Source organism: Corvus kubaryi, unplaced genomic scaffold (genome assembly GCF_017639235.1).
Source record: "Corvus kubaryi isolate FWS band 111438036 unplaced genomic scaffold, C.kubaryi_AGA036_p1.0 split1-37355, whole genome shotgun sequence".
Lineage (NCBI taxonomy): Eukaryota > Metazoa > Chordata > Aves > Passeriformes > Corvidae > Corvus > Corvus kubaryi.
In genome coordinates, this window is record NW_024582078.1 from 2,930,118 (window position 1) to 2,950,803 (window position 20,686).

The following is a 20,686-nucleotide window of genomic DNA, read 5'->3' on the forward strand; positions in this document are numbered from 1 at the left end:
AACACACAGAGAAACACACAAAACACACAGATAAACATAAAAACACACAAACGCACAGAGAAAATCACATGAACTCACACAGAGACACAGAGAAACACACAAAACCCCACCCAGGAACACACAAAACACACAAAACCCCACACAAACACACAGAGAAACACACACACACACAAACCCACAGCCAAGCACACCCAGAGCACACCCAGGGCTCCTCACCTTGTTGGCCAGCAGCAGGCAGGGCACAGGGCTCCCATCTGGCAGCACGAGCTTGCTGTCCAAGTCCTGCTTCCACTTCTGGCTGTTGCTGAAGGTGCTGACGTTGGTGACATCAAACATGATCACACAGGCCGAGGCATCCCTGTAGTACAGCCGGGTCATGGACGTGAAGCGTTCCTGCCCTTCGGGGTCAAAACGAGAAAAAAATTCCCCCCCAAGTTGCTGGGTTTAGATTTGTTCATGCAAATAATGTGTTTATTCATCGTTTTCTCAGCTGGCACTAATGATCTCTGCTTAATTAATGAGGGAATCCAGGCACCGGATGTGTCCTGCCTTGGCACCTCCGCACTGGGCAGGTCTCGGATCTCAGAATTGTGAAATTCCAGATTTGTTTGGGTTAAAAGGGACCAAAGATGCCCCAGTGCCACCCCTGCCATGGGCAGGGACACCCTCCCCTATCCCAGGGTGCTCCAAACCCTGTCCAGCCTGGCCTGGGACACTTCCAGGGATCCAGGGGCAGCTCCAGCCACCTGAGTGTCCCTGGGCACCAGGAGGGCACTCCCACACCTCAAACTCCTTTTTGGGGCTGAAACTGAAACCAGTTTCTTGCTGCATTGCTCACTCTGCCAACTTCTCCTTCCTGTTGCCTTTTTAAGGATGCCAGGCAGCAAAACCAGAGGAAGCCACAGCCCTGTTTTCCTTCCCTGCTCCAGATCCGGAGGTGCCATTTTAGAGCTGCTGCTGCCCAGACCTCTCCTGGTGCCAGGGAATTTGGGGAATTCATTTCTCTGCCCCTCTCCAAGGAGCAGGAGCTCCTCACTCCACTCCAGCTCATGTAATTCTGTCCCTCGGAGTGTGTCTCATGCCAGAAATTTGGATTTTAACACAAGATTTGGAGCTGAGCAGTCTCATATTCAGCTACAGATGAGCCAGTTCCACATTCCCTCTGCTCTGGAACAGAAAGGAAAGGCTGGGCAGGAATTACTGAGTGCATTTCTTGCAGGTGGACTTTAATGAAATATTTAAATTACTACAGCAGGCTCGAGGAAGCCCTGCAAAGCAGAGCAGTCCTGGCCCTGGATCCACAGGCTCCTGGGATTTATTTTTGGAGCAGAAGGAATAGGAAGAAGAAAAGGAAGAGGAAAGGGAAAAGGCAGGGGGAAAGGAGGGCAAAAAAGGCCAAAACACTGAGAACTTTAAAAACCTTTTAAAATACCTGCAATGTCCCACAGCTGCAGCCGAACCGTCTCCGACTCCGACCACTGAACCACCTTCAGCGCAAAATCCACTGGAGAATTCCCAAGAAACCAGAAAGGAAACCTGATCAGGGCCGTTCTGCACCACGGGGCTCATTCCCCTACAGCCTCTCCCCATCTCCCAGAGCCCCAGTCCAGCCCCAGCCACGGGGCCTTTCAGAATCCTGGATCACTGCCAGCAGCCCATGCACAATTCCAGGTTGGACGGGGCTGGGAGCCACCTGGGATAGGGAAAGGTGTCCCTGCCCGTGGGGTGAGAGGAGCTGTGAGGTCCTTTCCAACCTGAATCACCCCACGTTTGCCAGAACCAGGCCACTGAGTCAAAAGGGGAAGCTCTGCGTTATTCTCAGCTCCTGATGGGTCAGGTTTTCACTGCAGGGGAAAACCTGCCCGGCTCTGCTGGCAGCCAGGCCCAGCTGGGCTGGAACTGACCAAAACCAGGAACTAAGTGTTAAAAAAAGTACCAGAAACGAGTCTGCAGCGTTTCCTGCTGGGAGAGACCACGGGCACAGCCCGGAGCTCTCCAGCGTTTTCCACTTCTAATCCATCCCCTCTCGGTTCAGGAATAAAAAGATTTAAACAGCTGTGCTCAACCCCCACGATTTTGGGTCCTGGGGGAGATTTCCTGGGTAAACCCTTGGCGGCTCCTGCTCCTTCCAGGTTATCCATTTACACAAAGAACCCAAATCCCACTCAGCCCCATTCCTCACAGACCTTTCCAAGCGCTGCCGACCCCTCAGGCTGGTCAATTAATGCCAAACCAGCGCTGCCGATGGTTTTACTGGGATGAGCTGAGCCTGTAAGCTCAGACCATCCAGTTTATAGCTCCTGGGGTGGTTTTTCCATGGGGTGGGAGAGGATGGGACACCCCAAATGAGCCGGGCAGAAGGACAGAATCCCCCGGGGGCTCCGGAAAGAGACTCTGGGAACTGATGCCCCATAAACCACCGATGATACGCGGGTGTTCCTATCCCAAATTCCCAATCCCACGGCCCGGGGAGGAGCAGGGGAGAGGGGCGCGTTCCCCCCGGGCTCGGGGCGCGGAGCGGGGCTCGGGATGCGCAGCGGGCCGGGACCCCGGGGAACCCCCGGGGAACCCCCAGGGACCCCCAGGGCTCACCTCCCACGGTGGATTTGTAGTGCCGGTTGAAGCTGTCGTTGGCGTAGCGCTGCACCAGCGAGGTCTTGCCCACCGTGGCGTCCCCCACCACCAGCACCTTGAACATCCGATCGCGCTGCCCCATCCCGGCCCGGCCCGGCCCGGCCCCGCTCGGTCATGTGAGGGGCAGCGGCGGAGCCTGCACGGGCTGCCGGGAGCTGTAGTTCGCTGCCTTCCGCCGGCCCCGGGCATGGCCACATCCAGCGCTGCACATGCCCTGCACACCCCGATCCTGATCCTGCACACCCCGATCCTGGCCCCGCACACCCCGATCCTGGCCCTGCACACCCCGATCCTGGCCCTGCACCCCCAGATCCTGGCCCTGCACACCCCGATCCTGTCCCCGCACACCCTGATCCTGACCCTGCACACCCCGATCCTGGTCCTGCACACCCCGATCCTGGCCCCGCACACCCCGATCCTGGCCCTGCACACCCCGATCCTGGCCCTGCACACCCCGATCCTGACCCTGCACACCCCGATCCTGGCCCCGCACACCCCGATCCTGACCCTGCACACCCCGATCCTGGTCCTGCACACCCCGATCCTGGCCCCGCACACCCCGATCCTGGCCCCGCACACCCTGATCCTGACCCTGCACACCCCGATCCTGGCCCTGCACCCCCAGATCCAGCACTGCACATCCCCTGTGTCCGCAGATCCTGCGCTGTGCACCCCCAGATCCAGCTTCATGCACCCCCAAACCCTGCCCCGCACATCCCCTGCATCCCCAGATTCAGCCCGTGCAGCCCCGGCTCCAGTCCCGTGCACCCCCAAACGCTGCCCTGCACACCCCAATCCTGCCCTCTGCACCTCCAGCCCCGCGCACCCCCAGATCCACCTCCTTGTACCCCCAGATCCAGCCCCATGGAGCCCCAAACCCTGCCCTGCACATCCCCTGTACCCCCAGATCCAGTCCCGTGCACCCCTGCACCCCCAGCTCCTTTTCAACCCCCAGACAAACAAAAAGACTCCACAATCTGCACTCCCCCACCAATGTATTTCAATTTTCAGACAAGGCTCCCCCATTGCTGGAATTTCTCCAAGGTCTCAAAGCCTGGGCATTTCTTTCTGCAATTCATGCTCCTTCCCCCAGCCCCAGGAGACCAGGACATGGCCCCTCCCGTGTCCCAGCACCCCAATATTCACCCCAGTGATGTGTGAAGCCACATTTGGGGTGGCTGCTCCCCAAACCCAGGGGCTTTGTTTTGGGATTCTGCACCAAGATCCTGCTCTGGGCGAGCTGGAGGCACAGCCCTGCAGGGAAACACAGCCCACAGCCACCAGTTCCTGCAAATCCAGGGCCTTTTCTGCACCCTGGAAGGTGCAGAACCCTTTTGTCCCACGCAACCAGCAGACACGGGCAGGGGCCATGTGCCAGCAGCTCTCGGGGAGCAGGGCCTGGGTTCTGAATCCAGGGAGGGCCAGAACAAACACCTGGATTCCTGCTGGGAGCCCCCACAAGCTGCCAGGACCTGACCAAGGGCACGGCCGAGGTCACCTGGCACTCACACTAATCCCAGTTTGCTTCATGCCCAGCAATTTATTTGATTTTCGTAACTCTCCTATCAAAAGAGCTTCAGCCTGAGCTAAAATAAGCTCCAAAACCTGAGAGGGACCTTCAACCCAAAGGGAAAAACCACCACAGTCCACATAAATAAATGTCATCTTTATTTAACCAAATATAATTTATCCATTAGGTCGACATCTGTCAGTTATAGGAACTATAAATAATTAAGACAGTCTTTTTTTTTTTTCCTTTAATAAAAGAGTAAACCAGGATTTTCATCTGCAGGCAGCTGTGGAGTCGGCATGCATTGGAGTGCAACCAGTGGGAAGAGGTTTTGTTGTTTTTTTTCCCATCAATATTCCTCAGTTTTAAGTGAGGTTCTTCCCTGACCATTCCCCAAGCACACCTTTGACCATGTTTCATGTACAGACCCCCCCAGCCCCACCAGCCCTGACCACGAGAGGCAGATTCCTCCTCCAGGGAATCTTTTCCTGGGGAATTAAGTGGTGATGTGACACCTGGAAGGCCAGCAGAGTTTCTTTCTATGCACATAAAAGCTGAAGTGTTAATGGAAGGAAGTCCTGCATTTATTCCTCACCATCAGGCAGAGAAATCAGGTGAGCAGCTGAGAATATTCCAAAAAATATTCCAGGAGTCCCTGGGCTGAGAGTTCAGCACGGCAGGGACAGGGTTTGTTTTGTGGTTGGGTTTTGTATTTTGAGCACAGCTTTGGCCAGAGGAGATCTGTGAGAAGTGAGGGTGGGGAGAGGAGGGTCAGAGCTGCTCCCACACAGGACACAGAGCAAAGAGGAGGAGGGGAGTGAGCCTGATGTTGGATTAGCAAGGGAAAAAGGGGAAAATCATCTCAGAAATACAACTCCTGCTCTTCTGAGGGGCTGAGAAGGAGCAGCCTGGAGCCCACCTCTGCCTCCTGCACACCACCAGCAGCAGGGAAGGGTTTCCAAAACTCCACAGAGGGCCTGGAGCAGCTGAGAGCCCTGGTTTGGATCCACCTGCTCCCGTGGACTTCCAGAACTCTGATCCTGACCCTCCTTTCCAACAGGGCCATCTCTAGAGTGAGCCCAGCTCTGCACCCAGATCCCTGGCCTGGGACAATGATCCTGTACTAACTTTGGTCACGATTTGCCCACCTGGGTGTGTGGTTTTTGCTGCGCTCCCAACACGGCCTAATGGGAAGAGCAGGAATTCGGCTGGCACGGAGGAGCTGAACAGCACAAAAAGCAGGATGAGAAGGAGCAGAGGAGGGAACCCTGCACTCCCTGTGCTCAGCCAGGGCTTCCCAGCTGGGCTGCAGCCCCAATCCCAGATTTTACACACGGGCAGGGGGGTTCCTGTGCCACAGAGCTGCACCGAGAGCCAGGGCTCCAGCAATCCAGCTGTGCCTGGATTTCCAGCTGTTTTCCAGCTGGCACCTGGGCAGAGAGAGAAATCCCGTGGATCCCACGGATGTCCTTTCCTAACAGACACCACAAGCAAAATGCTCCTCCCCAGCTTGAAGCACCTCAGGCTCAGCTGGGGGAGGTGCTGGGTGGCTTCTTCCTGGCTGCAAGGGGCCCATCAGCAGCACTCAGTAACCGAAAGGAAACCTGGACACCAAAAACAGGAGCTGCTTTTCCATCCATCCCTCTGCACTGAGGAGAGCCGTGAAAATCGTGCAGCACAAGGAGACAGAGGGAGGGCTCCAGCAGGTCCTGCAGAGGATCTCTGGCAGGTGGGAGGGGGGGGATGGATGGGGAGAGCTCCCAGCCCCCTTGGGTGAAGCTCAGAGCAGCTGAACTCAGCTCAGCAGAGGCAGAACCTGCACTCTGCAGTTTGGGGTGGGTGGCAAAAGGGAGCCTGGATCTGCCAGCAGAGCCCAGCCAGAGCCTGGGGCTCTCAAACAAGATCATTCACAGGAGCCTTCCTCGCCATCCTCCTCATCCCTCTCCCAGAAACTCCCAATTTTTGGATGTGGGCCCAGGATGGAGCTTCAGAGAGCCAAGGCAGGGGTACTCTGTGCCCTCAGCCATGAGGTTGTACTTTGCTTGGAGGTGCCAGCTCAGTAAAACAAAGCTGAGCTCGACGCCCAGGGTTTAAAACGCTTATGAAGCGAAAAAAGCAGCCCTTCACCTCGAGGGAGTGGAGCAGGGGAGGCTCCCTGCATGATCTGGCTGAGCAGGAACTTCACTGGAACCTTGGTTCAGACATAACTGCTGTGAAAATTGCACTTAGTGATTGTCTCGTTACACTTTTGTTTGTTTGTTTGTCCGTCCTTCCTAAAACTAGATATATCCTCTGTACAAACTCAGCTTGAAATATAAACCATGTAAAATTCCCATTGAAAATAATGAGAATCCAGTATCAAAGATGAAGTCTCGAGAGAGACGGGGTGGGAGGAGGGGGAAGCAGAGAGAGGCAAAGGGGGGAGGAAAAGAAACAACAAATGGGAGGAGGAGGAGGAGGAGGAGGAGGAGGAGAGCGGTGGGAAGGGGGGAGTGGGGAGAGTTAATCCCCAACATCGGAGTCCCGGTCACCGATGAGCCAGAGGACGTGGAAGCTGAGGGCCAGGAGCCCTGTTCCAATCAGGTCCCCCAGAGCTGTCAAGTATGGGATGGAGAAGTTGTCGGGATCCAGGTCCCTGCCCCACATCCAGTGCACCATCCAGTCAGCGATGTAGAGCAGGATGACGACCTGGGGGCAGCGAGGGAAGAGCCACGTCAGCCACAGCTCCTGACCCCTGTGATGCCAGATCAGCTCTGCCTGGCTCAGGGAAGCACAACCACATCCCAAAAAACGGGGCTGGAACCACGTTCCCAGTGCTGCTCTCTGCAGCTGCATCCCCGAAGCAATGAGTGCAGCATGAAGAGGAGCTGGGGAGTTTCGGTGGCTCCCTGAGCATCCCAAATCCTCTGTGTCCCTCACAGCCCCTGCCTGTCCTCCTTCAGCTTCCTGTCACCACCCAGTTTGGGCTTAAACTGCCACCTCATCACCCACAAGGCTCAATTTTGCACCTGAATTTTCAGCTCTACCCAGAACAAGCTTGAGGAGATGTGGGGCAGAGAGGGGACTGCTCAGGCATGGCCAGCAACACCTGGCTGCCAGAAATAAAACAGTAACTTCTGGGTTTTTAGAGGAATTTAAAGGAGTAACTTCTTTAAAGGAATAACTTCCAAAGGAGTAACTTTCCAGCCCAGCAGCTGGAACTGCCAAAGTGGGATTTTCTCCTCCATCTGCTCCAGTGCAGCAAGAGGCTCATGTTGGTATTTAAAGACACGAAATCTGCAGTGGATCCTCTCAAGCTCTTGGTCACAAGAGTCATCCCTGTGGGCTCCCACAGCTCCAGGAACTGCCAGGGAAAAGGGCAGGGCAGGGCACACGTTCCCTGCAAATTCCACACCCTGTTTTCATCACCAGGCCTTTGCAAATTGCCAAATCACCCCCCAGGACGGATTGAGAGGGAAACACTCTGGCTATCAGAAAGACTTAAAAGAGACAAAAGGCAGATTCTAAACTCCTCAAGAACGGTAGGATGGAAAAATGGTGTGTACAGGTGTCCACAAAGGAGTCACTCAGTTCTGCCTGGGACCCCTGTGCCCAGCACAGGAATCTCTCAGGCAGGGCCAGGGTTACTGCCCTGTCTCTACAGCTCCAGTGCTGAGCAGGTCCCCACTGCAGGTGACACCAGTGTGCCCTGAGCCAGCCCAGCCCCTGAGGGGTTCCAGCTCACCTGGAGCAGTGCTGCTGTCATGTAGAACACGATGAAAATCAGGGTGAGCGTGGTGTGTCCCCCCTGCATGGAGCTGATGGTGTAGAGGAAAACCAAGTGCCCGGGCACCACCAGGAGGAAGAGCACACGGGCAGAGCGGGAGTTCACGTCTGCAAAGGGGACATCAGGCCTGATTTAGACCCTGGAAGTGTCCAAGGCCAGGCTGCACAGGGCTAGGAGCAACCTGGGACAGCGGAAGGTGTCCCTGCCACATGGCAGGGGTGGCACTGGATGGGCTTTAAGGTCCCTTCCCACCCAAAGCGTTCCATGATTCCATGACCCAGGCTGTCAGGGATTCTGGGGTGTCTGTGCAGGGCCAGAAGCTGCACTGGGTGATCCTGTGGGCCCCCTCCAGCTCAGGACATTCCATACCCACATTTCCCCACCCAGCAGTGCCCTGTCCCTGGGCACAGGGGCTCTGCCCATCTGCAGAGGGCAGGGAACCCCCAGCCCCATCCCGAGCCAGGAGCTGCCCCTGAGCAGGGCTGGGCCCCCCTGTGCTGTGACAACGCTGCAGCCACTGCCACAGGGAGCTCAGCTGGCACCAAGCCCTGCACCCCCACGGCTGCCTGGGGTACCTGAGCTGAAGAAGGTGCTGCAGGGGCTGGGGCACTTCCGAGGGGCCGTCTCGGGGCTGTCTCCAGGCACCCCACTCATGTGCAGGTAGGTGGAGATGCGGCTGGCCTGCACTGCCACCAGGTTGCCACCCACACCTGCAGGTCACAAACAGCACTCAGGTGATGTCCCAGACACTTCCAAGAGCTCCTTTCAAGAGCCAGCAGACCTGGAAGTGCTGGAATTATGTAGGACAGTGTATTTTTGACCCCAATTCCGCTTTTGCAGGATGTGAGGAGCTGCGACAAAGCTGTCGCTTTTCCCCTCAGGCCCCTGAGTGAAGCTGAAGCAGTTCTGTTACTGCAGCTCAGGGTGGAAGAAATATATGAAACAAAAATGAGGAGTCAGGCACCGAAACAGACACAGGAAGTTCAAAACTATTATTTTTCACATGAGGCACAGGGAAATTGTGAAAGCCACCAGCACAAGATGCACTGGCTCAGAATTAACTCTACCCATTGCAAAAAAACAATTAAAAAATGAGTTTCCCTGGTTCATTAGGCAGAAAGGAGGTAAAAGCTTTACACCAGAATCGATCGGATTTCCTGACTCCGAGGTGCAAATACAAATCTTTGTGTTGCCAGGTGCCACAAGGCAAACATTTTGGAAGACAGGGGTGTTCCACCAGACAGGAGGAATAAGAAAATGAAGAAGTCCCTGGAAATGTGTTTTTTTAGGGAACAGCCTCCCAGGCCTGTCAGTGAAAGGGTGGCACAGGGGCAGCCAAACCTGTGTGCCCCCAGCACCCCAAAAGAGAACGATTGCCCTTAACCTGCCTGAAATCCCAGACAACTCCACTGTTTGCCAGGAGCTGCAGCCCCAGGGCGGGGCAGGACTCACCATTGATGACTGGTGTGAAAACTGCCATCCCAGCAAAGTTCGGATCCGACACCGTCCTGTCCAAAATCAGGCCCCCGACGCTGCAGGGGGAGACCGGAGAGGTCAGTGCAGGAATAAGGACACAGAGGGAGGCTGTGTTTGGGGACAGGGACAGTCCCACCTGCTGATGGCCATGGCAATGATGACAGGCTCCCAGCCCGAGTAGAGCACCTCGCGGGTGGCAGAATTCCTCTTGGCAATGACGATCCAGATGGGCAGCAGGGAGATGAAGAAGGCGCACACCAAGGGGTTCACGTAGGCTTTGCTCTCTGGGCGGGGGGGACAAGAAGCAGAGAAATCAAGGGGAAGAAGCAGCAGAGATCTGAACCTCCGGAGCTCCAGGAAGGGCAGGGAAACGCCTGAACTCTGCAGGCCGTGGGGCTTCCCTCTCACAGGGGGTGAGCTGTACTCACAGGGGTGACAGTAAAACACTTGGATCTGTTTAGTAACAGATCTGAGCGGGATCCTTTCAATTCCAGCTGCTCATCCCCACTTTTCCCACTCCTGGGCAGGATCTCCCAGTGCTGCTTCACCCCTGGATGAACCTGGCTGAGTCACATCCCTGTGTCCTGGCTGCCAGGGAAGGAAGGCGGAGGGGAAGGAGGAGGAAGTTGGGGAGTCTCCAGCTGCAGCCCTGCCCTGAGGATCCCCAGCTGGAGCTGACAGCACCGCAGAGGAAATCCCAAGCTGCCTTCTCCCACTGCTCCAGCCCCAGCCTGGCACCTGGAAGGAGACAACCTCTCCCTGAGCACTCAACCTGGAGAGGAGGAGGTGTGCAAGGCAGTGAGAAGGTCCAATCCCTCCCTCACCTGACCTAGGCCCAACTGAAGGAGCTCCAGAGCGGGAATCCTGCACACCCCAAGAACAGAAAGGGCAGAGGAGAAGGGTGAAATGAGAGGGAGACACAGCCCACGCAAGGACCAGGGAGAGACAGAGGCCTTCTGCTGCTCCTCACCCAGCTCCTTGTACAAGCCCCAGCTGATCCCTGACAGCAGAGCCAGCGTGATGAGGTCCCCCAGGCTGGCAGCAATCGGTGTGGCCACGTTGTCAGGATTGATCCCCATCTTCCTGGAGCCGATGATGACCCCAATCATAATCATGCCTGCAGCCAGAAAGAGGGAAAAAAACCAGGATTCGGCCAAGGGGAGCTTAATATTTCAGGAAGAGGTGCACAGAGGGGGTGAGCCTCACCCAGAACAAGGGAGGCAATGAAGGCAGTGGCCACGCTGCTGGCACACAGCAGGACAGCGTGGTCGATGCTGAAGTGCCCGTCTGGGATCCATCCGAACACCACGGCTGCGATCGAGGCCAGGAAGCCAACCACAGTGGCCTGGACCTGGAAATGGAAACCAGAGGGTCACCAAGACACCAAAACAGCCCCAGGGTGTGAAGAGAGGTTGCCCAGAGAAGCTGTGGCTGCCTCATCCCTGGAAGCGTCCAAGGCCAGGCTGGCCAGGGCTTGGAACAGCCTGGGATAGGGGAAAGTGTCCCTGCCCATGGGAACAAGAGGAGCTTTAAGGTCCCTTAAACCACTCCATGACTTTATTCTGTGAGTCTAAGAGGAAAGCACCACCTAGGGGGATTAGAATCCAGCATGGAAACACCCAGTCCAACCTGCAGGGCCAACGTGGCTGGGGGACACACAGGTGCCACCTGCCTCCCCATCAGACACAGAACACTGACACTGAACAGCAAAACCCAGGCACTTAAACCTCCCACACTGCCAAAGTTGGGCTTGCCCCAGCTGTAAATACTGCCCTTCGCTGTCCTCACCTGTATCAGAGCCATGTTCCCCGTTATCATCTTCCAGAGCTCTTTGGGTGTGTCCATTTGGCCAATATTAGCCTGTAGGAGGAAATGCAACACCATTAAAGACTGGCAGCACTTTACACCCGAAAACAGCCAAATTCCTGTGCCAGGAACAGGGGAGGACCTCGAACCCTCGGCTCTTACAGGGGAGTAATTCAGCAGAAAGGGGAAGGTGAAAGGGCATCAACATCAACCAAAAATCTGACGGGAATATTGCAAAAGCAGCGAGATCTCTGTGTCCTGCAGCCACACACTGCATTTCTCATGGAATTCACTCCACTGCTCATCCCGGGGGTCAAGCTGCCCCTCAGGCCAGCCAGGCAGGAGGGGCCAGGGGTGCAGAGCCTCGGGTCAGCCCCTGCTCCCACACCGAGCGAGGCCGGAGCAGCAACACGTGGGGCACAGCTGGCAGCACACCCTCCTGTCCCTGATAAAAGCTGAGCAAACAAGGCTGGTGCCACGTGGGGACAGGGAGAGGAGCGGGAAGCTGTGGCACTGGGGTCACCTGGCACCGGGAGAGGCTGATGAGGATAACCAGGAGATGGAAATTGCTTTAATTCCTGGCATAGGATCCAAAATAACGCAGAGGAATTGCTGCAGGGCACGGGCTCTGCTCCTCCCTCCCACCTCCCGGGTCTTTATGGGAAGAATGGATATGTTTCTATCCAATTTGCATCATTAGAAGCTGATGAATTTAGGAAATAAGGGAGAGGCTCAAACACTGGAGTGGGAAATGCACATTGGAGGTGCTGCCTGACAGCACCAGACTCGTGCACAGCAACACAGCAGCAATTTCCTCCTCTCAGGTGGAAAAGAAAACAAGCAAACCAGAAATAATTGATTAATTAATCCCCCTGCTCTCCTTGCTGGATGTGTTGAGAGCTGCCAGCTTGTTTTACTGAGATGCCCCCATCTCTGGGGCAAATCATTCTGGGCAGAGAGGAGGAAGGAATGGGGGGAAAGCAACAAAAAGTTGACTGGAGCAGCACATCCAGCACAGGAATTTGAGCTCCATATGAAGCCTGACCTTAAAATTCCAGCCACATGGCAATTAGGCTGGGATTAACATAACCTCGCTGTAGCCACTGGCAACGGGATTTTAATCCTTTAACTAATGGGGGAGTTTTGCCTCTTAATTGTGAAAGGAATTTCTGAGGCGCCTTAAAGCAGCACTAATTAGAAACCCAAAGTCTGAGAAACCACTCCAGGCTGCTTCCCTGTGGGGAGAGCACGGGATCCACACCGGGAAGCTCCGGGCAGAGGGGAGCTCCCTGCGCGGGCCTGGCACCAGAGATCCTCCTGTCCCACCAGGCACAGGCACGTGGAGGTTGGATTTGATGATCTTGGAGGTGTTTTGCAGCTTTAACCATCCTGTGATTCCGTGATTTTAAGGAGGCTGAGTGCGAGGAGGCAGCACAGGAGGGGAGGCAGAGACCAAAGCCTGGCTCAGGGTCAGGAGGGGACACCACGACAGGAGCTGGTGGGTGCTCCCTGTGCTGGTGTCCCCGTGACCCTCCTGCAGCCACCAGGGCAGACTGGGCAAAGTTCTGCATTCCTGACTTTCCACAGTCTCATTCCTCTGCCAGAGCTGCCCCAAAGCTGCTCCTGTCAGCCCCAGGAGGGGACACAGAAGTGCCAATGCTGCCTTTGTCCCAAGCACTCCCCCTGCCCAGCCCATGGCCAGAAGGTGGCCAGGGCCAGGAGGGAGAAGGTCCCCGTGTCTGGGACAGCAAGGATCCTGTCATGGTCCCAACAATGGAGAGGGAATAAAACAAAGGGATTTGTTTCCCAGAGAGAAGGGGTGAACAAAGCTCAGCCTCTGTCCCTGGCACTGCAGCCCAGCTGGGCCCAGCAGCTTTGTCCTCCCCGAGCCTGGGCAGAGGAGCCTGAGGAGCAGAGTCACAGCTGGAATCTCCAAAGGGAAGGAGAGGAGAGGACCTGGGAGAGCAGATCCAGAGAGAGACCAGCCCAACCACGCTGTGCCTTCTCCTGCTGCAAGGGCAGGGCTGAGAGCAAGGGAAAGAGCCAAGCAGGGTTTGTTCTCCATCCCTCCACCTCAGTGAGCCCTTCCCAAGCAGCTCTTTGGGCCGAGGAACATCAGCACTTCCAAGGGCAGGAGCAGGCTGCCTCCTGCAAGGGCTCCCCTCAGGAACTCCCAGCCCAGAGGGTTAAAATCTCCTGGCAGCAGGCAGAGAACACCCTGCAGCTGGAAGATCCCAAGTTCCCACCACGGGGACGTAGGGACATGAGGCAGGAGGTGCTTTGCAGAAGGAGGAGTGTCCTTGTCCTTGTCCTTGTCCCTGCCAGGAGAGGCCGTGGGTCCCTCTCCAGCCCTGCTCAGCTCCAGGGCAGAACACTGAGACACAGAGCAATTCATGGGCAGCTGGACTAACACAGGGCTCTGAGGAGCTGCCAGAGCCTGCCCCAGCCCTCAGGGGCCTCAGGGATCCTCAGGGAACAGGCAGCTCCCTGTTCTCCAGGAACCAGAGGGAATTCCAGCAGGAGGAATGCCCAGCTGTGATCTCCATCACTTCAAGAGCCTGTCAATCCCCTCGTGAGCTCTCACTGCGAGGTCCCCTCTGCTTTACAATTGTCCCCAGGCTCTCTCCTTGCCCTGGCTCCTGCCAGCCTGCTCTGGTGACATTCCTGCTCCCAGTTCCTGGTGGAAAAGCCAGATCCCAGCCAGCTCCCACCCTGTGCCCCCAGGACCCGAGCAGCCAGCACTGCACGAGGAAGTGAACTGTCAGCAAAGCTTAAGGACCATTAATCCTTCAAATCCCATCAGCCCAGCGGGATGAAAACACCTTCCCAGCACGCTGAACCCCAGGCTCTGGTGTCTGTTGTCACTGACACAGGGAATTTTGGGAATTTTGCCTGCCCATCCACCACCCCCACACACAAACCCCTCCCAGCCCTTCCCAAAGCAGGTACCCTCAGCTCCCTGGCCACTCACAGCTGTGGACAGGCGGGATGCCAGCGTCATCTCCAGGTTCCCCTTCAGGCCCAGCAAAGCAGGAACCAAGATAAACACCTCAGTCACGTATTTGAAGACGTCCCAGTGCTGCAAGATCAAAGCACATTAAATAAAACCATTAAACAGAACTGTGGTTGGTACCAAGCTTTGCTCCAGGCTGAGTGTCACCCACTCATCGTCACCTCTGGCACGTGGCACTGTCCTGAGCAGACATCCCAGTGCCCTCCCTGCTGCCACACTTGGAGTTCTGCAGTGGTTTTCCCACTTCTGCCATTTGTAGCAGTGACCACATGTTCCTGCTGGGCTGAACAAACAGCTCTGAGCCAGCAACTTTCAGTGAAAAATCCCCCAAAGAGCCACCACTGACAAAATGTTTACACACCCAGAGGCCAAAACAGGGAAAGATGGAGAGGCTTTGCCCAATACTTGCAGTTTTTGGCAGATTCGGGTGCTGAAGTTCGGTCAGCTTCAGCTGAGAGCCTTTCCTATGTGTGTGTCATGCAAATATAAAAATACAGATATATTTTGATCCAAACCCCAGCCCACTGAGGCCACCTTTCCCTGCTACCTGTGTTAGCTCAGGCATTTCCTAACTCCTCTGGCTCTCCAGCTGCCCTGGGATGAGGGACAGAGGCAGCCATGGTTATTTAGGAAAAAACAAAGAGTAACTGCAGGGTAAGCAGCCTTACAGGCGAGCAGCTGAAAACACAACACCACTCCAAAACCCCTCAGAGCCGCATTTAAAAACACCCCTGTGAGCCACCCAAACCTCACTGCCCCGCTTTTATTGCCAGGGTCCAAAATCTCTCCTGTTTGCCACTCTGCCTGGCTGCCACACTCCCTAAAGGATGCTGAGGAGCAGAGGAATCCCAGCTGGGGCAGTGCTGGACGTGTTGAACGTCCCTCTGCAGCTTTGTGCCTGCAAATGTCACCTGCAAACGTCATCTGTGCGAGGCTCCAGCTCTGCCAGAGCTGCCCTCGGCAGTGCCACCCTGCCAGGCTCACCAGGGATGTGGATTTCTCTCCAGGACAAGCAAGGCCATCAGCAGATATAAATCGCTCTACCTGCCTGCCTAACAGCTTCCTGTGAGGAAGGACTTCGGTTATTCTTTGTTTGTTTTTCCATCCTTCACCCCTGAGCCAACAAGCTGCAGTTTCCTGGTGCTTTGCAGTGCTGCACTCCCTTGAAAAGTCGTTGGGGAGAAAAGCGGAGGCAAACTTGAGATGGGTGAACTGGGACCGTTCTCCTTCATATGAAAAAGGTGTTTCCCAGTTATAAAAATCCCCTTAAAGTTTCTGACAGCTTGGTAAAGCAAGGTGAGAACGGAGAGGCCCTGGCACAGGCTGCCCTGTGGCTGCCCCATCACCAGGAGTGTTCCAGGCCAGGCTGGACTGAGCTTGGGGCACCCTGGGGCAGGGGAAGGTGTCCCTGCCATGGCAGGGCTGGCACTGGATGGGCTTTAAGGTCCCTCCAACCCAAAGCATCTGGGATGTTGTGCCAAGCTGACTCTCAGGGACACAGATAAGATCTGCTTGGCTTTTTCACAACCACAACCCTCTCCCTGCTGGAGGATGAGGCTCCTGAGGTCACCCAGGGAGGTTTGGAGTCCCCACCCCTGGAGGTGTCCATGGACGTGGTTCTCAGTGCTCTGGGCTGGGGACAAGGTGAGGATGGGGCACAGCTTGGATTCGACGATCCTGGAGGGATTTTCCAGCCTAAGTTCTGGGATTCTGTGTGATTTGAGCTCAGTACTGAGATTCTGAATCTGAAATTCTTCACCCAGCACAGGCTGTGCCTCCTTTAAGACACCTCCAGGAGCAGCCAAGCTCGGCTCTCCCCAGTCTATTTTTAGGAGACTCTGGGACGATTTTGCTGCGTGTCCAGCGGGTGAATCCCTCACTCCAACTTCCCTTGGCAGGACCCAGGGCTCCCTCAGTGATCACCACGCTGCCACTGCCCAGCAGGACGAGCTGGGTGTCACCAGAGCCACCTAATGAGAGGAACATCGTCATTAGCCAGGCTGTGCAAAACCTTCCCGGCTCCAGAGTTCCCAGAGCTCACAGGGGCAGGATCAGGCACCAGTTCCAGCTCTCCCTCACCTCGTCCCAACCCTGAATTTAAATTAATAATTTGTAAATTTAACTTTAGGGGAGGCTGCACTGCAAACTGGTGCCAGCAGCAGCCGTAACTGGAGCCTGCTGCAGCAGCTCCCTGAGCAAGACAGGGCTGCTCCTGGAGAAAGGAAGAAAAGCCATCTTTGGGGAAGGAAAACAAGGAGATTTCTGCAGAGCTCAGCAGCTCACTCGCTGCAAAGAGCAGGACCCGTGGGCTCCTGCCAGCTTTCTTAATATAAGATGTTATACAACACTGGGCGTCTGTGGGGCTCCCAGGCCTTGGTGGCTCCTGCAAGGAACAAAGCTCCCTGTGGAGAGGATTGCCCACAGTGGGGCTCCACGAGGACAACCAGAGCCAGGCTGCTTGGGGAAGTCTGAAAAAAAACAAACCCAACCCCAAAAAAAAGCCAAAAAAAAAAAAAAATAGAAGGGAAAGAGAAGAGGAAATAAAAATTTCAGTTCAGGACATGGAGCCATTAAAATCACTGTTAACAGCCCCTCTGAAATTTGGAAATAAGCTGTTTTCAGGGAGGCAAACACAGCAGACAGGATCCTTCAGGCTCTGCCCAGGATCCCAGTGTGTCCCACGCAGCACTGGAGGGATGAACTGGACCTCGATCTGCTGGAGGATCTGGGAGAAACATCAACCCCCAGGTGCTGCTCTGCAGCTCCCTCCCGGCTCGCTGCCTGTCCAGCCCATCCAAAGAACCTCCAAGGAGTCTGGAAAACAACGATCAGGGCTCTGCTGGGAGAGGGGATTGTGCCCAGGGTCCTCCAGTGCACACAGAGAGCAGCTGGGGCACTCACAGGTACCAGCTCTCCCATCCCAGAGCTCAAACTCTCCTCCTGAGAGGCGAATCCCAGGGACACATCAATGGGACAGCGTGGCCAGGGCTGCTGCTTTGCACAGCGGGGACACCAGTTCCAGCGGGATCATCATCCTGGTGATCCAGAACGGGGGGCACGGAGTGCACGGAGCCCTCCAGCCGTCCCCAGCCATCCCAGCAACGGGGCTGCAGCTCCACACGCTCCCTCCTTCCATCCCTGAGCCTCTGGAGCAGCCCCCAGGAGCAGCCCCTGCAGCCCAGCTTCCCTTCCCCCTTCCCCACCCTACGGCATCTCCACGGCTCATTTAATCCCCAGTTAGAGCTGCTGGCAGCACAGGCTGCCCAGTCACAAGCTGAGCTGCTGTGGGACACGGGAAGGACAAAGTTTTATTCGTAAGGGCCATAAAAATCAAGGCAGGAGAACACAGGGCCGAGCCACAGCCTCCCGGCCCTGCCCGGCCACAGGGGCTGAGCCTTCTCCAGGAAAAACTTTAGGTCGGGTTCAAACTGCTCTGGGCAGCTTCCAGAGGAGCCAGGCCTGAGTTTGCAGGGACCTTGTGAAGGGAAAACATGCTTGAAATGTCTCTTTTTCAGAAAACGATTCCGGTAAATCTCTCCCGGATTAATTCACCCCGTCCGGCCTTTCCTGTTTGGAGTCACTTCCCAGCTCTGCCCACAGGTTCCACCGAGAGAGGCTGCAAGGATGACCAGAGTGCTCAGGCACGCAGGGAAACTGCTGCTCTGGGCAGGACACCACGGGGAGTGTCTGTCTGACCACCCACAAATCCCAAAAAAACCCCTCTGACTTACTGGCAGCGGGCTGGGCTGACCCCAGCTGCCAGCAGCTCACGGGGCTGACATTCGAGCCTCGCTCTGCCCACACCACCAGGGCTTGTTTACCTCAGCCAGCGAATACAGAGGCTCCAAGCAGAGCATTTTTGGTTGCCCACAGCTCCAAAATGGCTGCGTCCCCATCCAAGGGAGTCTCACAAACCTATGGATGAGCCCAGCTTTGTGCCTCAGGGGTGGGAATCAGCTCTGCCCAGCCCGTGGGTCAGGGCAAAGGAGAAGCTGATCTGCTGCCAGACGTGCATGGAAAATGTGGTGGAGACCAGCACAGGAGCCTCGGTTTGCAAAGGCACCATTCCCACATGGAAGCACAACCAGGCTGTCACACTCCCACGGCGTCACCTGCCACGGGGAACACCTTGGTTTTCATCTAGAGGCAACTGCCAGCTCCCTGCCGGCCTTTCCTAAAAATCACCTCCACAGCCCTCTCAGGAGGAAAGCTCCGTTAGCCCTGACATCCCTGGATGTCTCAAGAGCACAAGGAAGTGGTGCAGGAAGCTCTGGAATGAGCCACACGGTCTGGCACACACTGAGAGAAACATTAACCTGGCTGGCACGAGCCTGGAACAGCAGAGCAAACACCCAAGGCGGGAAAGGGACAAGAGGAAGCAGAACCCGGGGCTGGGGTGTCACCAGCCAGCAGCAGGGAAAGGATTGATTTCCAGCTGTGATGCACAGAGTGCTCTCAGTTCCCAGGCAGCAGCATTGGCTTCACCTTCTCCTCTGAGCCACAGCTTGGCAGGGGTTCCCTTGGCCTCTCCCTCCCTCATTCCACACTTCCCCGAGGGCTCCTCAGCTCCCCCTCCCCAGCCAGCACACCAGGGAACTGTTCACCCCCCTCCCTGTTGCTGAACCAGCCTTGGCATTCCATTATTCCATAAAGCCAAGATCTACAGAGCCAGGATCCAGAGCCCAGCGCCGGGCCAGGGGAGCAGCAATCCTACCTGCACAATGTCCAGCACCATTCCAGCAGCGACTGTCCCAAAGCCTGCCAGGAGGAACGGGAAGAGGACCTGCAGCCCGATGGAAAAGGAGGTCTCCTTGAGGGGCGAGGCGGGCTCGGGACCCCGGTCCGTGCTGGTGTCATCGCTCTCATTGCTCTGGCTGCCATTTTCCAGCAGGGCATCCTCTTCCCTCACCCCTTTGGCGTTGGCACGGGACTCCAGCACCACCACTTCCACCCCGGTGCCATCGGGTCCCAGGAAATCCGCGGGCTCCACGCGCTGCCCGCGCTCCGGGCTGGTGAGGCAGTCCCCGGGCACGATGGGCAGCACGGCCCCGTTGGCCTGCGGGGTCTCCTTCTGCTCCAGCTTGGAAGTCATGCTGCAGGACCGGCTCTCCTGACCCTCCGCTCAGTGGGCCTACAGCCAGCAGCTGTTCCAGAAGGGATCTTCTGCCAGCAGCTTATCCAAATGGCCTTTCCAGCATCTAGGAGCGACCTCTGCCAGCCCTGCTCGCCCGCCCGGGAGTGCAGAGCCTGCTCCTGCAGCAGAGATCCCCATCAAGCAGCGTCCAGGGACGGGGGACACGGAGCATGGAGCGAGCAGGGACACGGCAGGAGCTGGGAACGGCAGCAATTCCCTCTGGTTCTCCTCCTCTCCAGCGCCGTGTGGTGCAGCAGCCACCGGGGCAGGATCCAAGCTTTCCTCCCTTGATGTGTGATGCCTTAGTGCATCTTTTCCCAGTTTTTTTCCAGCAGCACGGCTGCTGTGATGGGGCAGAAGGAAAACCAGATGAAGTAAAGAACACAGAAGCTTAAACACTGAGCACTGGAGCAGAGGACTGGCTTTTAGAGATGATCCCACTCAGGCTCTTCTTGCTACCAGGGCTTTGCCACTTCCTCCAGTGGCACTGTCCCTCTGCAGAATTCCAGTCTGAAAGCTCCTGAGGGCTTTCTGCCAGAACAGCCAGCGATTCCAGCAGGCTTCAAGTGTCACTGCCGTCCTCCTCCTCCAGAAGAAGAATTTCTCACCCAGCAGCACGAGGCAAGCACAGTTCTTACTCAGAGTAGTAGCAGGTCCCCAGTTAAGGTTACTCACGGAGCTGGGCAGGCTGCAGGGTGGGGGCTGGCATTTGGGCAGCCTGCGATTTAACGTGGTTTTCCAAGAACTCGTCTTTCACCTGCAACACACGGGAGGAAAGCAGATACTCTGTGGGGTCCTGTGCAGCCCGCATAGGCAGCTCGATCCGCTTCCTCCGACAGATGCTGAGGTTCAGCCTTCGCCGTACCCCGAATTATCCCTTGGCTGCTCTCCCACAGCCCTGGGCACCCTCAGGACTTGTGCCGGGGGATGCGGGGGCAGAGCCGCCCTCTGAAAGGGGCACCCAGGAGGGACCCGCAGGATGATCCCCGCGGCCGGGGCTCCCCCCGCCTCCCGCTGCCGCAGCGCCGGAGCTGCCGCAGCGCCCGCAGAGCCCCGCAAGCCGCCACTTCCAGAGCGATCCCCGCGGGGATGCGCGGAGCGGAGCTGCCGCCCGGTCGGTCCCCTGGCCGAGCGCCCGTGTCCCCGCGATGCCGCTGCCCGTGTCCCCGCGGTGTCGCTGCCCGTGTCCCCGCGGTGCCGCCGCCACCCGCCCGTGTCCCCGCGGTGCCGGTACCGCCCGGTGCCGGTACCGCCCGGTGCCGGTCGCTCCCCGCCCGCTGCGCACCCGCGGCCCCTCCGCCGCCCCGCGCTCTGCCCCGCCGGGCCCCGCCCCGCGCCGCCCTGACA

The 20,686-nt window shown here is 56.9% G+C and overlaps 2 protein-coding genes across 5 annotated transcripts in view; both read right to left on the reverse strand.

The window, feature by feature from the left end:
* RAB29 (RAB29, member RAS oncogene family) overlaps positions 1-2,746 on the reverse strand; it is a 7,777-nt gene extending 5,031 nt beyond the window's left edge. Inside the window, exons 1-3 of the mRNA XM_042013662.1 lie at positions 2,593-2,746; positions 1,433-1,504; positions 217-398 (exon numbers count right to left, since the gene is read on the reverse strand). Of these exons, the coding sequence (XP_041869596.1) occupies positions 217-398; positions 1,433-1,504; positions 2,593-2,716 (378 nt within the window). The 5' untranslated portion in view covers positions 2,717-2,746. The remainder of the gene's footprint in view (positions 1-216; positions 399-1,432; positions 1,505-2,592) is intronic.
* Positions 2,747-4,285: 1,539 nt separating this feature from the next.
* SLC41A1 (solute carrier family 41 member 1) overlaps positions 4,286-20,686 on the reverse strand; it is a 17,749-nt gene continuing 1,348 nt past the window's right edge. For 2 of the 4 annotated variants that reach the window (XM_042013604.1, XM_042013605.1), the window contains exons 2-11: positions 18,920-20,096; positions 14,164-14,271; positions 11,175-11,246; positions 10,593-10,737; positions 10,357-10,503; positions 9,523-9,670; positions 9,363-9,442; positions 8,486-8,620; positions 7,869-8,017; positions 4,286-6,832 (exon numbers count right to left, since the gene is read on the reverse strand). In XM_042013604.1, the coding sequence (XP_041869538.1) occupies positions 6,647-6,832; positions 7,869-8,017; positions 8,486-8,620; positions 9,363-9,442; positions 9,523-9,670; positions 10,357-10,503; positions 10,593-10,737; positions 11,175-11,246; positions 14,164-14,271; positions 18,920-19,297 (1,548 nt within the window). In that variant the 5' untranslated portion in view covers positions 19,298-20,096 and the 3' untranslated portion in view covers positions 4,286-6,646. Of the gene's footprint in view, positions 6,833-7,868; positions 8,018-8,485; positions 8,621-9,362; positions 9,443-9,522; positions 9,671-10,356; positions 10,504-10,592; positions 10,738-11,174; positions 11,247-14,163; positions 14,272-18,919; positions 20,097-20,589; positions 20,671-20,686 lie in introns of those variants that run through there. The other 2 variants (XM_042013603.1, XM_042013602.1) reach the window with 2 other exon arrangements.